Below are 15,147 nucleotides of genomic sequence, written 5' to 3' on the forward strand. Positions count from 1 at the left end.
TGCTAATTAGCTCGCTTCAGATGTAAATTACATTCATAGGTATTGGAGTGGAATTTGTACCGCTTTGAAAATGATTTTGCGCTTTTTGAGCATCATTCATTTTAGTTAGCACTGGGATCTCAAACAGATCGGACCAAAAAAGCTATTCTCTAAAAAATACCTAGAGATGTCGTTACTGTCGACTGAAAATATATTCATTATGGTCTTTTTCCTGGGCCTTTGTCAGCAGGAAACTAACGCAATTAAAAACCCTTTTCGACTTGATATTCCACCAAACGTTCTTGAAGATGCACAATTAGATACGGTAAGCAAAACGAATCATTTGGAAATAACTTAAATAAGAACAGAGCAATTAAGCTATTAAATTAGATATAATTGCTTCAGGAGCAACCCGCTTCAAAAAACTAACTGCAGAAATATTGACCTGGGTACTTTCTCAATGTTGAATTTATCACAGAAGTGTTATGTATATACTACTATATTATTTTTTGCAAAAACTTAGCAGCTCAGTGTAGTCACAAAGTGACTCATTTTATTGTTACCTTTTTATAGGGTTCAGACTACACGGCAATTAGCTACGGTCTTAGCGACTCGTGCGTTCTTAATAATAGGTGTTCTGAATTTTAAGAGCTTATCTGAATATAAATAGTTATTTATAGTTATTAATCAACATTCGTTTCTTTCCCCAGTTCCAACTGATTTATAAATATGGATATCCGGCTGAGAATTACACAGTGCAGACCGAAGACGGATACATATTGGGAGTGTTTAGGATCGCCCGCCCTGGAGCCATTCCCGTACTGATGGTGCACGGACTGCTGGATAGCTCGGCCACTTGGGTGATGATGGGACCAACAAAATCACTGGGTACGGTCAGTACTTCCCTTCTGTTATAACCTCACTGAGATTAAATCTCTTCCGAAGGGTACTTACTCTATGAACAGGGCTACGATGTCTGGTTGGCCAATGTGCGGGGCAATACCTATTCGAAACGCCATGTCAGGTACTCCACTGATGACCCTCAGTTTTGGGACTTTTCGTTCCATGAGATGGGCATTCACGATCTGCCCAGCACAATTGACTTTGTGCTGATGCAAACGGGTTTCAGCCAGCTGCACTATGTGGGTCACTCTCAGGGAACGGTCTCATTTTGGATCCTGGCCAGTGAGAGACCAGAGTACATGGAGAAGATCCTTATGATGCAGGCCTTGGCCCCGGTGGCCTTCTTGACCCACTGTCGCAGTCCCGTTGTGAACTTCTTGTCCGATCGGGATGCAGCGGTTGCCGTAAGTGAAAATGTGTATGCTTTTGCAATAGAACTAAAAGTATAATCCAATCCCTTTCGTTTTCAGTTCCTCCTAAGATCGATGGGATATCATGAATTCCTGCCCAATAACAATGTGATTAACACCTTTAAGCGATTAGCCTGCCACGATACGACCATTTCCAACCAGGTTTGTGAGAATTTGCTCTTCCTCATTTTCGGATTCGACCGGATGCAGTTAAATGAGACAATGCTCCCAGTTCTGGTGGGTCACACTCCGGCTGGAGCATCCACCAAGCAGATGCATCACTACGGACAGCTGAGGAACTCGCGCAAGTTCCAGCTCTTTGACTACGGAATGGACAACCTCATGCATTACGGAAGCCTCTGGCCACCAACCTACAAACTGGAGAATGTCCGGACCAAGGTGGCTCTGTATTACGGCAACAACGACTGGTTGGCACCGCCGGAGGATGTGGAACTACTTTACCAGAGACTGCCCAATGTGGTGGACAAATACTTGGTGCCTAATGAAAACTTCAACCATTTGGACCTGATCTGGGGCATCGATGCAAAGGAGCTTGTCTGGGACCGAATGTTCCAAGTAATGAAAAGTCAGGAACCGAATATTGCTGCTTATAGTTTTAAATAATATTCATAAAATAAAAACTATAAAAAATAATAATGATTTAATATCTAGTTAATGTTTGCAAGACACTACAACTCAAATACAAATTACAAGATTTAATTCTCTCTGTATGAAATCTGCCTTGTTAATATATTCCAATATAAATTTTAAATCCCCAAATATTTCTTGTCTCTCATATTCTAGTTTCATTGCAAATAAATAGTTTCAGTTTAAAAGTTGGACCACATGGTTGTTTTTAAAAAAGTGACTTTCCTCGAACTAAGTTTGATTACCTTTTGTTAATTTATTTAGCGTGTTTGCTAAATAATTGCATTTGGCTTGAAAACAGTTTTCGCTTAAACACTATTAATTTCAAATTCTGTGACTGATTAACAATTATGGGTGATTTATCAGCTTATCAAAGCGCTTTACAGTTTTCTCGTCAGTTTTAAACGACCTTTTCACCTGTCACTTTGTTGCTATTTCCACTTCCATTTCCACTTGCCGTGCTATGGAAATTCGTTTAATATGTTCTAAGCAATGAGGGATTACAATGATATGCATATTGATTGCCCTGATTCACGTGAGATGCAATAGGGGCAAGGGATCAGATGCAATAGCTGTTCGGATCAAAAAAGGCACACGACTTAATTCAATTGCTCAGTGGCAAATGATCGCGCAACGGGAGTAGTTCTAATTCTAATAAACTTTACGACGCTAAGCTAATTACAAAAGGTTCTGATATAGGACAGGACTTCGGGATATCGAAAAGGATGTCGAAATGAGCAAAAAATTATATTTGTGATAAAACTGCCAAACTCCTTTTTTGGCTAAGTGTGATCGTCAATTAAATCGGGATCATAATTGAATTATTTGAAAATATTTCAAAAATTAAATAAAACAGCAGACAATTATTGCAAAAAACATAAAAACTAAATATTTTAATAAAGGTTATCAAAAAATCAAAGCAAAAAACGGATAAAAAAACTGTTTTATATATTGAAGAAATTCAATCCAAAGGACATAAGTTTGTTTGTAGTATTATGTACTAAAATCAAACTCATTAACTAAAATAGGGAATTCTTATAATTCCCTTATGACCGGAGTTTTAATTGTTGGTGAATGTAAAAATGATATTCAAGATCAGTGTATTTGTTGGTGAAAACTTCGGGCAACAGTGACTAATGAAATTAAGAAGATTTAAACAAGGAAATACTATTATTAGGCGAAAATTAGTTCTGAAACCTTTTCCGCATCGATTATCTGCGACTTAAAACAATTTTCTACATGCACTATTAATGGAAACAGATCTCTCCTTAAGCACTTGATTGGCCAATTTCGCTTGCTTAAATTAATTCTGTCAATTTCATAGTGCATGTTGCCAATTGCTGTGATCGAAGCAAAGTAATAGGAGGGCAACATGCTTAGAAGCTATAATGTGAAGTACTTGTGTGGCACTTTGATCAGTCTATATTTTTATTGTGATATTGTTTCATGCGGCTTGATAAAGGTCGACAAAAACATTTTGGAGGATGCCAATCTAATCACTGTAAGATTTTTATTAAATCGAAAAAAAAACCAACGAAAATATAACATATATCATTAATATATAATTTTATTTCGCAATAGCCGGATCTAATCAAGAAGTATGGCTATCCGGCGGAAACCCACAAGATTCAAGCCAAGGATGGCTTTGTCCTTACGGCTCATCGTATTCCAAGGCCCGGTGGTCAACCCGTGTTGATGGTGCACGGTCTTCTGGACAGTTCCGTGACATATGTGATCTTGGGACCGGAAAAGTCCCTGGGCTACCTGCTCAGCGATCTGGGATACGATATATGGCTGCTAAATACCCGAGGTAATCGGTATTCGCGCAAGCACAAGCGCTTCCACCGATACCAACCGCAGTTCTGGGACTTCTCCTTCCACGAACTCGGGATGTACGATCTCCCGGCAGCCATTGATTATGTCCTGGCGAGGAGCAAGGGCTTTGAACAGGTCCACTACGTCGGCCATTCGCAGGGCACCACCTCCTTTTTTGTGATGGGCAGTGAGCGACCCGCTTACATGAAGAAAATAAAGTTGATGCAGGCTCTCGCTCCGGTGGCCTATTGGGACTATATCGACTCACCCATTCTCCTGACTTTCGTGAAGTACATGAGACCCTTGGCTGTAAGCTTGAATATTAAAAAAATATATTTACTATAACACCAAGCCACCAAACCTCGTTAATTTCGTTAAGAACACTTCATTTTGAATATAAATACAAATTACTTTTTTAAGCATAAAACAATTAAGTTCTTAGATAAAAGAAAATCACGTTTTTTTCAGTTGTTTGATTGATTCTTAAAGAATTTATTTATAAATATATATATATATATATATATATTTATTTATAAAAATAATTGAAATTGCAATTTAGTACGCCTTTCCCAAATTAAAGATTTGACAGTTTGTAAATCAAATGAAAAAAACAATTTTAATAAAGTAAAATAAAATTATTTTATGAGTTGAGTTAAGAAGGTATATCAATAAAGACTATGTACCTATACTCTGTTCTGTGAGCCTTACAATTAAAATCTAAATCGATTCATTTTGTTTCTTTTCAGTTTCTTGCCAGATCATTGGGGCTTTACGAATTTCCGGCAGAGAACGAAGTGTGGCGGCGACTCGTCCACCAAATCTGCAGCTTCGCTTTCCAGAACACCTGCAACTATTTCGTCCAGGAACTAATGGGTGTGGATAACCAACAGTTTAATCTAAGCCTTGTGCCGCTTATCACGGGACACGCATCCTCGGGTTCGTCACTTAAATCGGTGGAGCACTATGGCCAACAGATTCACAGCGGGGGATTCTTCAAGTACGATTACTACGACGCCTGGGAGAATCGAAGAAGATACGGTGCCGACACTCCTCCACAGTACAAAGTGGCCAACGTTGACTGCAAAGTGGCACTGTACTACAGTAAAAACGATCGCCTAACCTCCGACAAAGATGTGGAACGTTTAAGGGACAATCTGCCAAATGTGGTGCACGATTACCTGATTCCAAATCCCCGGTTTAACCACATCGACTTTATATGGGGAAGCGATGTGAAAACCATGCTCTACGATCGAATGCTGGAAATAATGCGGCAAGTGGATAGTGGCGAATTGTAGGTTTACTACCAAATAACATTATAGTGTGTCAAAAAAGGAAACCAAATTTATTTTTAAAAATGCCTGGAGCAGACACTTTAATTTGTGAGGAATATATACTATTAATTTTAATTAAATTTATAAAATGTTCGGTTAAAGTTATCCTATCAATGTATTTTGTACTTACCTTCTCAGTTAACTTCTAACTGAAAATGTACGTTATACAAATCTTACAAAAAATCTGAACTAAATTGCGGATTAAGCTTATAGAATACAATAGAACAAAAATTTTTTTTTTTGCTAGCTCAATTTAAAGTAGCTAAACATAAATCGAAATTTAGGCAACTATAATAAATACAACATACCAAATACAACGTAAATAATGTTTAATATACCTATCCATACAGGTTCAATAACTATTATTATATATATTTCTAGTATATAAGAATATCGAATTTTATTTGCTTGCTTTATTCCAGGACATGGTTTGTTGTTATACTTACATTCCACAATGTTAGTTAATTTTAATTACACTAGCACTAAATTAATGGAATAACTGTAAGTTGTCTAAGATCTTACCAAAGGTGGTGGACAAATACTTGGTGCCAAATAAAAACTTCAACCATTTGGACCTGATCTGGGGCATCGATGCAAAGGAGCTTGTCTGGGATGGAATGTTTCAAGTAATGAAAAGCCAGGAACTGAATATAATAATAATATAATAATAATAATATACATAAAACAAAAACTATAAAAAATAATAATGATTTATTATCTGGTTAATGTTTGCAAGACACTACAACTCAAATACAAATTACAAGATTTAATTCTCTCTGTATGAAAAAAGGCCGATGTTAATATATTCCAATATAAATTTTAAATCCCCAAATATTTCTTGTCTCTCATATTCTAATTTTATTGCAAATAAATAGTTTCAGTTTAAAAGTTGGACCACATGGTTGTTTTTAAAAAAGTGACTTTCCTCGAACTAAGTTTGATTACCTTTTGTTAATTTATTTAGCGTGTTTGCTAAATAATTGCATTTGGCTTGAAAACAGTTTTCGCTTAAACACTATTAATTTCAAATTCTGTGACTGATTAACAATTATGGGTGATTTATCAGCTTATCAAAGCGCTTTTAAGTTTTCGCATCAGTTTTAAACGACCTTTCTCACCTGTCACCTTGTTGCTATTTCCACTTCCATTTCCACTTGCCTTGCTATGGAAACTCGTTTAATATGTTCTTAGCAATGAGAGAATTCAATTTTATGCATATTGATTGCCCTGATTCACGTGAGATGCAATCGGGTCAAGGGGGGGAGCGGCCTAACTAGCTTCACCAACTAAAATTAGCTGATCGAATCAATAAATTCAATTGCTCAGTGGCAAATGATCGCGCAACGGGAGTAGTTCTAATTCTAATAAACTTTACGACGCTAAGCTAATTATTAAAGGTTCTGATATAGGACAGGACTTCGGGATATCGAAAAGGATATCGAAATGAGCAAAAAATTATATTTGTGATAAAACTACCAAACTAATTTTTTGGCTAAGTGTTACTTTCAATTAAATCGGAGTTTTAATTGCTGGTGAATGTAAAAATGATATTCAAGATCAGTGTCATTGTTGGTGAAAACTTCGGACAACAGTGACTAATGAAATTAAGAAGATTTAAACAAGGAAATACTATTATTAGGCGAAAATTAGTTCTGAAATCTTTTCCGCATCGATTATCTGCAACTTAAAACAATTTCCACATGCACTATTAACAGAAACAGATCTCGGCTAAAGCACTTGATTGGCCAATTTCGCTTGCTTAAATTAATTCTGTCAATTTCATAGTGCATGTTGCCAATTGTTGTGATCGAAGCAAAGTAATAGGAGGGCAACATGTTTAGAAGCTGTAATGTGAAGTACTTGTGTGGCACTTTGATCAGTCTATATTTTTATTGTGATATTGTTTCATGCGGCTTAATAAAGGTCGACAAAAACATTTTGGAGGATGCCAATCTAATCACTGTAAGATTTTTATTAAATCGAAAAAAAAAACCAACGAAAATATAACATATATCGTTAATATATAATTTTATTTCGCAATAGCCGGATCTAATCAAGAAGTATGGCTATCCGGCGGAAACCCACAAGATTCAAGCCAAGGATGGCTTTGTCCTTACGGCTCATCGTATTCCAAGGCCCGGTGGTCAACCCGTGTTGATGGTGCACGGTCTGCTGGAAAGTTCCGTGACATATGTGATCTTGGGACCGGAAAAGTCCCTGGGCTACCTGCTCAGCGATCTGGGATACGATATATGGCTGCTAAATACCCGAGGTAATCGGTATTCGCGCAAGCACAAGCGCTTCCACCGATACCAACCGCAGTTCTGGGACTTCTCCTTCCACGAAATCGGGGTGTACGATCTCCCGGCAGCCATTGATTATGTCCTGGCGAGGAGCAAGGGCTTCGAACAGGTTCACTACGTCGGCCATTCGCAGGGCACCACCTCCTTTTTTGTGATGGGCAGTGAGCGACCCGCTTACATGAAGAAAATAAAGTTGATGCAGGCTCTCGCTCCGGTGGCCTATTTTGACTATATCGACTCACCCCTTCTCCCCTTCGTCAAGTATATGAGACCCTTGGCTGTAAGCTTGAAGATTTAAAAGAAATATTTACTATTACACTAAGCCACCAAATCTCGTTAATTAATTAAAGATTGGTCAATTAATTTAGTACGCGTTTCCCAATTTTGCTGTGATTTTGTAATTTCTTTATTCTTGTATGCTTGAGTTAAGAAGAAAAATCAAAGACGACTATAAACCTAAAGGGCAAATGGGTCTTTTTATTTGCGAAAAGCGTAACTCTTTAATATTTAATTTAACAATCAAATTAAAATAATGATCTGTTAAAGCTAAAGAAAGAAAAACATAAATAAGGTTTGTGCATAAGATGTAAAAAAAGTGATTAGATCTTTAACAACTGCGGCTAAGCCTGCTGAAAATATCTGTTTGTTTAAGTTATTACTCTGTTCTGTGAGCCTTACAATTAAAATCTAAATGGATTCATTTTGTTTCTTTTCAGTTTCTTGCCAGATCATTGGGGCTTTACGAATTTCCGGCGGAGAACGAAGTGTGGCGGCGACTCGTCCACCAAATCTGCAGCTTCGCTTTCCAGAACACCTGCACCTATTTCATCCAGGAACTAACGGGTGTGGATAACCAACAGTTTAATATAAGCCTTGTGCCGCTTATCACGGGACACTCATCCTCGGGTTCGTCACTTAAATCGGTGGAGCACTATGGTCAACAGATCCAAAGCGGGGGATTCTTCAAGTACGATTACTACAACGCCTGGGAGAATCGAAGAAGATACGGTGCCGACACTCCGCCACAGTACAAAGTGGCCAACGTTGACTGCAAAGTGGCACTGTACTACGGTAAAAACGATCGCCTAACCTCCTACAAAGATGTGGAACGTTTAAGGGACAATCTGCCAAATGTGGTGCACGATTACCTGATTCCAAATCCCCGGTTTAACCACATCGACTTTATATGGGGAAGCGATGTGAAAACCATGCTCTACGATCGAATGCTGGAAATAATGCGGCAAGTGGATAGTGGCGAATTGTAGGTTTACTAGCAAATAACATTATAGTGTGCCAAAAAAAAAAACAAATTTATTTTTAAAAATGCATGGAACAGACACTTTAATTTATGAGGAATTTATACTTTTAATTTTAAATTAATTTACATAAAGGTGGTTTATTAAATGTTCAGTTAATGATATCTTATCAGTGTATTTTATACTCACCTTCTCAGTTAACTTCTAAATGTAAATGTACTTTATTAAAATCTTGTAAAAAATCTGAACTAAATTAGTTTATAGAATATTTTCGATATGTAGGCAACTATAATAAATACAACATACCAAATGCAATGCAAATAATGTTTAATATACCTATGCATACAGCTAAAATAACTATTATTATATTTATGTTTTATGTGCATAAGAAAGTCGAATTTTATTTGCTTGCATGGTTGTTCGTTATGTTCCACAATGTTAATATTTCACGATGTTAGTTAATAACATTTTACCAAATAAATAGGAAATACCTTCCTAAAATTGTGCTTACTCATTATTGCATAAAAATATCAAACTTTCTGTGAATATAACTGGTGCTCTGTTATCACAATTTAAAATAATTTATTTTAAGTTACTATTCTTTTTATATAAAAGGCTTGATTGGTAGAAATGTACTTTGTAAGTTAAACCGCTTGTGTGTGTCATTACGGGACTCCTTAAGTTGCAGTTATGAAACATACGTGGCCTAAATACTTTATTTAATTGATGTTTACTTTACCATAATGTCTTGGGCATCCATAAGCTGATTGTTTGAATGATTAATTTGTGTCCAATTAAAATGCAGGGTGTACCTTGAGTTAAGTTGTTTTAAAGATGAAAAGGTTTTTGACAATATATTTGAAAGTTCTTTGCTTACTGTCTCACTCAACAGCAGACTAACTGTAAATTACCAGAAAACGCATTGAAACATGAAATCAGATTAAATATTTAAATCGGACACGAGGCTTGTGGCTTGCCAAAAAGAAGAAGAAGCTGCCAGCATATGCTGATAATATATTTCCATAGAGCTGGCGGAAATTTATTGCAAGTACATTTTATTTAAAACTCCATTGCATCTGACACTTCGAAGTGGGGGAAGTCCCCTCCAGAGCACTGGGCAGTTGCCAAAAAACTGAAATTGCCACTGACACTGGCGCGTACATATGTTTGCATATTATGTGTGAGTCTCTTTTTTCGGGTGTGCCTGGAAACCACAAGAAAATAAAAGTGTCACTCAATAGATGCAAACTTAATTGTTTGCAGTCTGAGTCCGAAACCAGTAGAAAAACAAAAGCATTTGATATTGTGCCACAGAGGACGTGGCTGCCACAAGTTTCAATTTCTAAAATAAAGGCCGAACAAACGGCTTGCAAATCTATAGAATACGGGTTGATTGGACAAAAGAGAAGTTTATTTTGAAAATCATTTTAAAGTGAAAATCACACTGGCTAACTTTGAGTTCGTTGCGTCAGCTATAGACTATTACCCTGGGGTAATTACTTGCAAGGTTTCGAGATTGCTTTGCCAATATATATATGTATAATAACATGGGATTAGAAATGATTTAATTAACTATCAAGAAAACTAAAGCCGCGAAAACACTCTTAATTTAAAAATTGAGAAAAAATACAATTTGAAGTCCACTAAGAATTTAAATTGCAGCGGAGAAAATTTATTTCTTGGAAGTGGAGTATATTATGAAACCTTTAAAGCAAAATAGTGAGCAAACGTCAACAGCAAAACATTTTGAAGCACGGTATCTAAAAAACTTTCAATTTAAACGGTTTTAAATTTATCTTTCAAACTTGGCTTCTAAAAAAATTGTTTAATGCCCCATAACATGTTTTATGTCCCATCATTTTATATTAACCCCTAAATGCAACTTATAATCCAGGAATTTCCCTATCAACCAAACCATTCGCCAGCTTACGAGCAAGTTGTCATCTCTGGAAACAAAAATCATTTTACACAACTTTGTAAGCTGCAACGTGTCGGCTACTTGATGTGATGCTACGCCCTGCACCCCTTCAGTGCATTGTTATCCGTACGGAGCCGTCGCCTCAGTGTCCGTTTGTCCGTGTGTTCGTCTGTGGACTCCGCCCGTGTGACGCCACCGCCTGCTGGACATGTCCGGACATGTCAAAGCCCCGGGTGTTGTTTTTACGCCCGCAGGCAACAGGCGAGGCAAGGACAATCCCCAGGAATCATTCAGACGCCCAGATCCCGACTCCTGGCGCCCCGGAGTATCAATCATGTCACTTGACCGAGCGGAAATCGAGTTCTCACAGAAATGCAAATGGGACTTGGCCTCATAAAGTTTCGAAAACAGAGAACCAGGAATGGGAACGTGTACGGGAACGGGACACTGAGAATAGCGCTCAGCATCAAATTAAATTGTCAATTTGGTTTGGGAAATTCGTTAAAATTCTGTGGCCACCATTGTTTAATGCATTTACATGTTGGTGTGGAGTCCGCACTCCGATTAGAAGTACCCAAAGACAGCAGGTCCTTTGTCCAGGACAGATCGCCACCAGAAACAAAGGCCGAGGCCAGAAAACCAATCGAAGTCATTTGAAGATTTGCGCACCGAATTTGCATTTGAATGGGCGAATGGGTAAAGTTTGAGTGTTTGTTTGGCTTTCTTTTCTCTTTATCTTTTCCCAGGCTTAGGTCAAGGACCAGCTGCTGTGGTTTTGAAGGGGGCGTGGTCACGCCCACAGCATTGTTTTGCGATTGTTTGCGGAAAACTATCAACAACTGGAACTACAGCAGAAAGTGCCTCAAACTCTTTGGCTTGTCAGCTGCAACACTGGGAAGTGCCCAAAGTGTTGTCTACTTTCGGGGTCCGACTTTTGAAATTAAAGATAAATTGTTGTGCTCAGTAAAAGTAAACAACTATTAAATTTGGATTTTGATATAAGGTGTAGGTAGGTGTGTTGAAAAAAGAGCTAGTTTTGCACTAAATAGACACACACGTGAAAAGTCTCTGGTTGCCTTAAAATGTTTAATACAAAAATGAATTCACAATTATTTTGTAATTATTTATTTATTATTTTGCCAAACCAATAAATCGATTCAGACTTTCAAATTGTTAGCTGTCACAAAAAAGCAAATATTTAATAAGCTTTGATTACATATGCACGTGCAAGCAATGAGATAAAATAACATTAAGAGTGTTTTTCTGGCAGGTTAGTTGGGTAAAACTAAATTAACCAAATGTATCTAATACAAGGAATATATTTTATATTTAACTTAATTAAGCTAGGTATGAACTAATACTCCAAAACAATCTGTTCTCTGCTGAAACAAACTGTCATATTCTTTAATTCAATTAGAGATGAGTTTACCCATCTGCTCCTGATATCCTTGCATTTTTAAGGCAATAAGGAAAGTGGAAATAGCAGAGCAGAGTTCGAGAATCTATATAACGAAATAACGAAACCGAAAGCAGTGGCCCATCCATTTGCATGTTCAGCAGTTGTGTAGTTAGCTAATTGAAAATAATTTTTACTAACGATACCCGGGTAAAAAAAACCAAGTGACTTACAGGGGAGCTGTTCCCCTGAAAACTTAATGAAAAATCAAACCCGGACGTTTGGGCGGGGGGAGGTATTGGGATCTGTCAGAAGCCAAGAGGTGCAAGTGCGGGACGAAGCCACAGAGGTTTTCCCCGGGAATCCTGCTGCCAGTCGTTGGCAAACGCATGTCAGGTGAGCAGTCAAGCAGCCAACCGGAAGTGCTTAACACCAACACCAACACACCAAAAGCAGCACGTGCACATTTTAAACTAAGGCACACACACACACACATACTCTCCAACTGGAAAACAAAATGAAAAACAGAGGTCATGAAGAAAGGAGAAGATGAAAATTCTTCGGGTTAGTTTTCCTTGGCAAACCAGCTGCAAACTAAAGTAAAGTAAAATAATTTTTGTAAATACACATCTAGCCATGAAAGGTACTTATGTGTATAAATTCGATTCCACCTGTGCTGCAGCTGTTGAAGTGCCTGAAAGCCGAGTTAATACTTGGAAATAATTTATCGAGTGCACTTATAATTGATGTTATGTGGTTCTTTCCAGCAGCATCAGAGCTCATCCATTGTTTGCCTTTGCCATTGGTTACTCAGTTCAGTCGGAAGGTGGGAAAATGCACTTTCAATTACTACCGGAAATAAAAGTGAATTTACAACCATTCAATTGAGTTTTATGGTTTATTGGAACTTTCAGTTAAGCTCGAAAGAATGAGAATTAATGTCTAAGAAATTACCTGATTTTTAGATTCTCTGGGGGAGGAGATCTCTTGAACAAACTGAATTACCGAAAACCATCCAACCCAGCCCGAAGACATTAACGAGTTTTAATTAAGGTTTTGCCAGTAAAAACTGCATACGAGCAGCCCCAAAATGTATCCGATTTCATAATCAAATGCGCAATTTGATTTCCACCCAGTTTTGATTTCCAGCACAAAAACCCCCAAAAAACTCCCCTTACCAGAAACATTTAAATACTGTGCTTTCAGTATTCCCATATCGTAGACACTCGTCTCATGTTTTCCAAGGCAAACAACTTTTGTGGCCAACGTTTTTCGGACAACAAAGGATGGAAAGTAAGGGGAGCTTTACATGCTGCAGTACATCAAAATGTCTAAAATTTCATAATTGCAATGAAGTTTCCACCATGGGCTTGCTTGGGTTTCCCCCGTTTCGACACCCCCGCAATTGAATACTCAGAACGTATTTAATTATATGTGCTCTGGTTTTGTTTATTTTGAGGTTTGGGGAAAACTTTTAGCAGCTGTTTTCGGTTTTAACATGCGGTTGAGTTTTTTTAAGTTTCAGATACAAAGGATAAGCTTCTTTATTGCTGAATGAAATGGCATTTTAATTAATTTAATTGCATACGCTGAATTACAGATAGAAAATAAAAGCGAACACTTTTAAGGAATGTTTAATTTGGAGAAAATTTTATTTTATTAAACAACAAAGTTCGTAAGATATATCTTGCTTATAAAAACTTTATCCTCTGCTTTAAATTTTTTACTTCCGACGACGAAACCACAGAAAGGAATTAAAATTCCACTTGTAGTAATTTAGAAAACGAACATCGAACGATTTGTCATGGCTCATAACTTCCGCTTTATCTTCGCTCTAACTCGTTAACAAATGTGCCCAAGTTCTCTACCCCTCGCCAAAACCTTGGAAACCCAATTTAAGGCTGGTGTCTGTTGGTAAAACACTGAAAACAGAACCTCAGGCGGTTGAAACAGAAAAATCGCCCTGAAAATGGCAGGAAAAAAATCAAAAAATCTAATTAAAAATTTGCTGCAATTCCCGGGCTCACCCAAAAAGCGCCCTTGCCTCGCAGGGACAAACAAAAAAGCAATTACAATGCCCCAAACTGTTGCAACTTCCTGCAATGACAACAGAGGCGCTAAGCATGGTACACAATATTAGCAGTCAGACTCCCTCGATTCCCCTGTTGAACATTTTCCCAAAATACAAAAAAAAAAAAGAAAACAGCCGCATGGAATGGACCGTCCTGCCAGTGAGACTGTGGACTGTAGTCTGCAGTCTGTAGTCCGACTAACAGGCAGCCAGGATATCCTACTGGTTACCAGTTGCCCACTCCCACTCCCTCGTTACCGATGCTCCGCCTTTGGTAGCAGTTTCAGCGTCCGTCTGTGTTAAATACGCGAATGTCCTTCCTAATCTCATTTGGCGATGTTATCCTGAACGAGTGAGCTGAGCAAGGACTCCACGGAGCAACAACTGTACGCCCTGCATCGCCTCTTCTCCTCTTCTCCTCTGGCCGCTGGCAACTTCATTCTGTGTTTTTTGGTTAAACTTTTTACATATTGTTCGCCAAAGTTGAATAAAAGAATCCTGTTGTGATACCCTGCCAATATTTGTATAGCTGTCACTAGGACTTTTTAAGCTATGTCCTTATGTAATTAAATTAAATTATAAAAGTTGAAATATGTAAACATTGTAATTTAGAATGTTTTTATTTGTAATTAATTTGGTTAACCAGATTACAAAAATAAACAACCACATAAAATTCTAAATTAACTAACAAACAGTTAGTTTTATCAAGATGAAGATGAATTTAAAAATCAGTTAAGAATCAATTCATAACATACATATTTTTTACGAGAATTTGATGATCTTATTTTTTAATCCTTGTTTTTACAGAAATGTGTATATCAATAGAAAACCACTTTCATGTCAACGACCAATTTGGCATGCCTAAATCTATCTAAATATTATAACACAGTTTCTTTAATAAATATTTGCATTCGTTTTTAGACAGAGTATTCAGAAAACCAATGGCGGTTTCCATTTGGTTATGGTTATTATAGCCAAAGTATTTTTTGCTGTTTGCGATCCTATCCGCGCACGTGTGTGTGGGTGAGTGGGTGTTTGTTAACCCGACAATGACGACGGATAGCGAATCCTGCCCGCTCTTGTAACCGCTGCAACCGCTGTCTCCGTTTGGAGAACG

General features: G+C 37.6%; 3 protein-coding genes across 3 annotated transcripts; all 3 read left to right on the top strand.

Annotated features, from left to right (window-relative positions):
• Window positions 1-89: 89 nt before the first annotated feature.
• Window positions 90-2,072, top strand: LOC108142109 (lipase 3). Its single transcript, XM_017265804.1, has 4 exons — window positions 90-304; window positions 690-867; window positions 925-1,286; window positions 1,353-2,072. Exons 1-4 carry the CDS (start codon window positions 167-169, stop codon window positions 1,914-1,916), a joined length of 1,242 nt encoding a protein of 413 aa, XP_017121293.1. The 5' UTR covers window positions 90-166; the 3' UTR covers window positions 1,917-2,072.
• Window positions 2,073-2,573: 501 nt separating this feature from the next.
• On the top strand, window positions 2,574-5,665 carry LOC108142066 (lipase 1). The gene is made up of 3 exons (XM_017265751.1): window positions 2,574-3,441; window positions 3,522-4,064; window positions 4,502-5,665. Exons 1-3 carry the CDS (start codon window positions 3,313-3,315, stop codon window positions 5,048-5,050), a joined length of 1,221 nt encoding a protein of 406 aa, XP_017121240.1. The 5' UTR covers window positions 2,574-3,312; the 3' UTR covers window positions 5,051-5,665.
• A 776-nt stretch (window positions 5,666-6,441) lies between these two features.
• LOC108142067 (lipase 1-like) lies at window positions 6,442-9,204 on the top strand. The gene is made up of 3 exons (XM_017265753.2): window positions 6,442-7,048; window positions 7,130-7,669; window positions 8,106-9,204. Exons 1-3 carry the CDS (start codon window positions 6,920-6,922, stop codon window positions 8,652-8,654), a joined length of 1,218 nt encoding a protein of 405 aa, XP_017121242.1. The 5' UTR covers window positions 6,442-6,919; the 3' UTR covers window positions 8,655-9,204.
• Window positions 9,205-15,147: the final 5,943 nt, after the last annotated feature.

Source organism: Drosophila elegans, unplaced genomic scaffold (genome assembly GCF_018152505.1).
Source record: "Drosophila elegans isolate 14027-0461.03 unplaced genomic scaffold, ASM1815250v1 contig_814, whole genome shotgun sequence".
Taxonomy (NCBI): domain Eukaryota; kingdom Metazoa; phylum Arthropoda; class Insecta; order Diptera; family Drosophilidae; genus Drosophila; species Drosophila elegans.

Excerpts from the sequence above, each read along its gene's own strand:
- LOC108142109 (XM_017265804.1), top strand. The coding sequence starts at position 167 with ATGTCGTTACTGTCGACTGAAAATATATTCATTATGGTCTTTTTCCTG. Across the intron at positions 305-689 it reads AAGATGCACAATTAGATACG|TTCCAACTGATTTATAAATA; the intron begins GTAAGCAAAACG and ends TTCTTTCCCCAG. Across the intron at positions 1,287-1,352 it reads ATCGGGATGCAGCGGTTGCC|TTCCTCCTAAGATCGATGGG; the intron begins GTAAGTGAAAAT and ends TTTCGTTTTCAG.
- LOC108142066 (XM_017265751.1), top strand. The coding sequence starts at position 3,313 with ATGCTTAGAAGCTATAATGTGAAGTACTTGTGTGGCACTTTGATCAGT. Across the intron at positions 3,442-3,521 it reads AGGATGCCAATCTAATCACT|CCGGATCTAATCAAGAAGTA; the intron begins GTAAGATTTTTA and ends ATTTCGCAATAG. Across the intron at positions 4,065-4,501 it reads AGTACATGAGACCCTTGGCT|TTTCTTGCCAGATCATTGGG; the intron begins GTAAGCTTGAAT and ends GTTTCTTTTCAG.
- LOC108142067 (XM_017265753.2), top strand. The coding sequence starts at position 6,920 with ATGTTTAGAAGCTGTAATGTGAAGTACTTGTGTGGCACTTTGATCAGT. Across the intron at positions 7,049-7,129 it reads AGGATGCCAATCTAATCACT|CCGGATCTAATCAAGAAGTA; the intron begins GTAAGATTTTTA and ends ATTTCGCAATAG. Across the intron at positions 7,670-8,105 it reads AGTATATGAGACCCTTGGCT|TTTCTTGCCAGATCATTGGG; the intron begins GTAAGCTTGAAG and ends GTTTCTTTTCAG.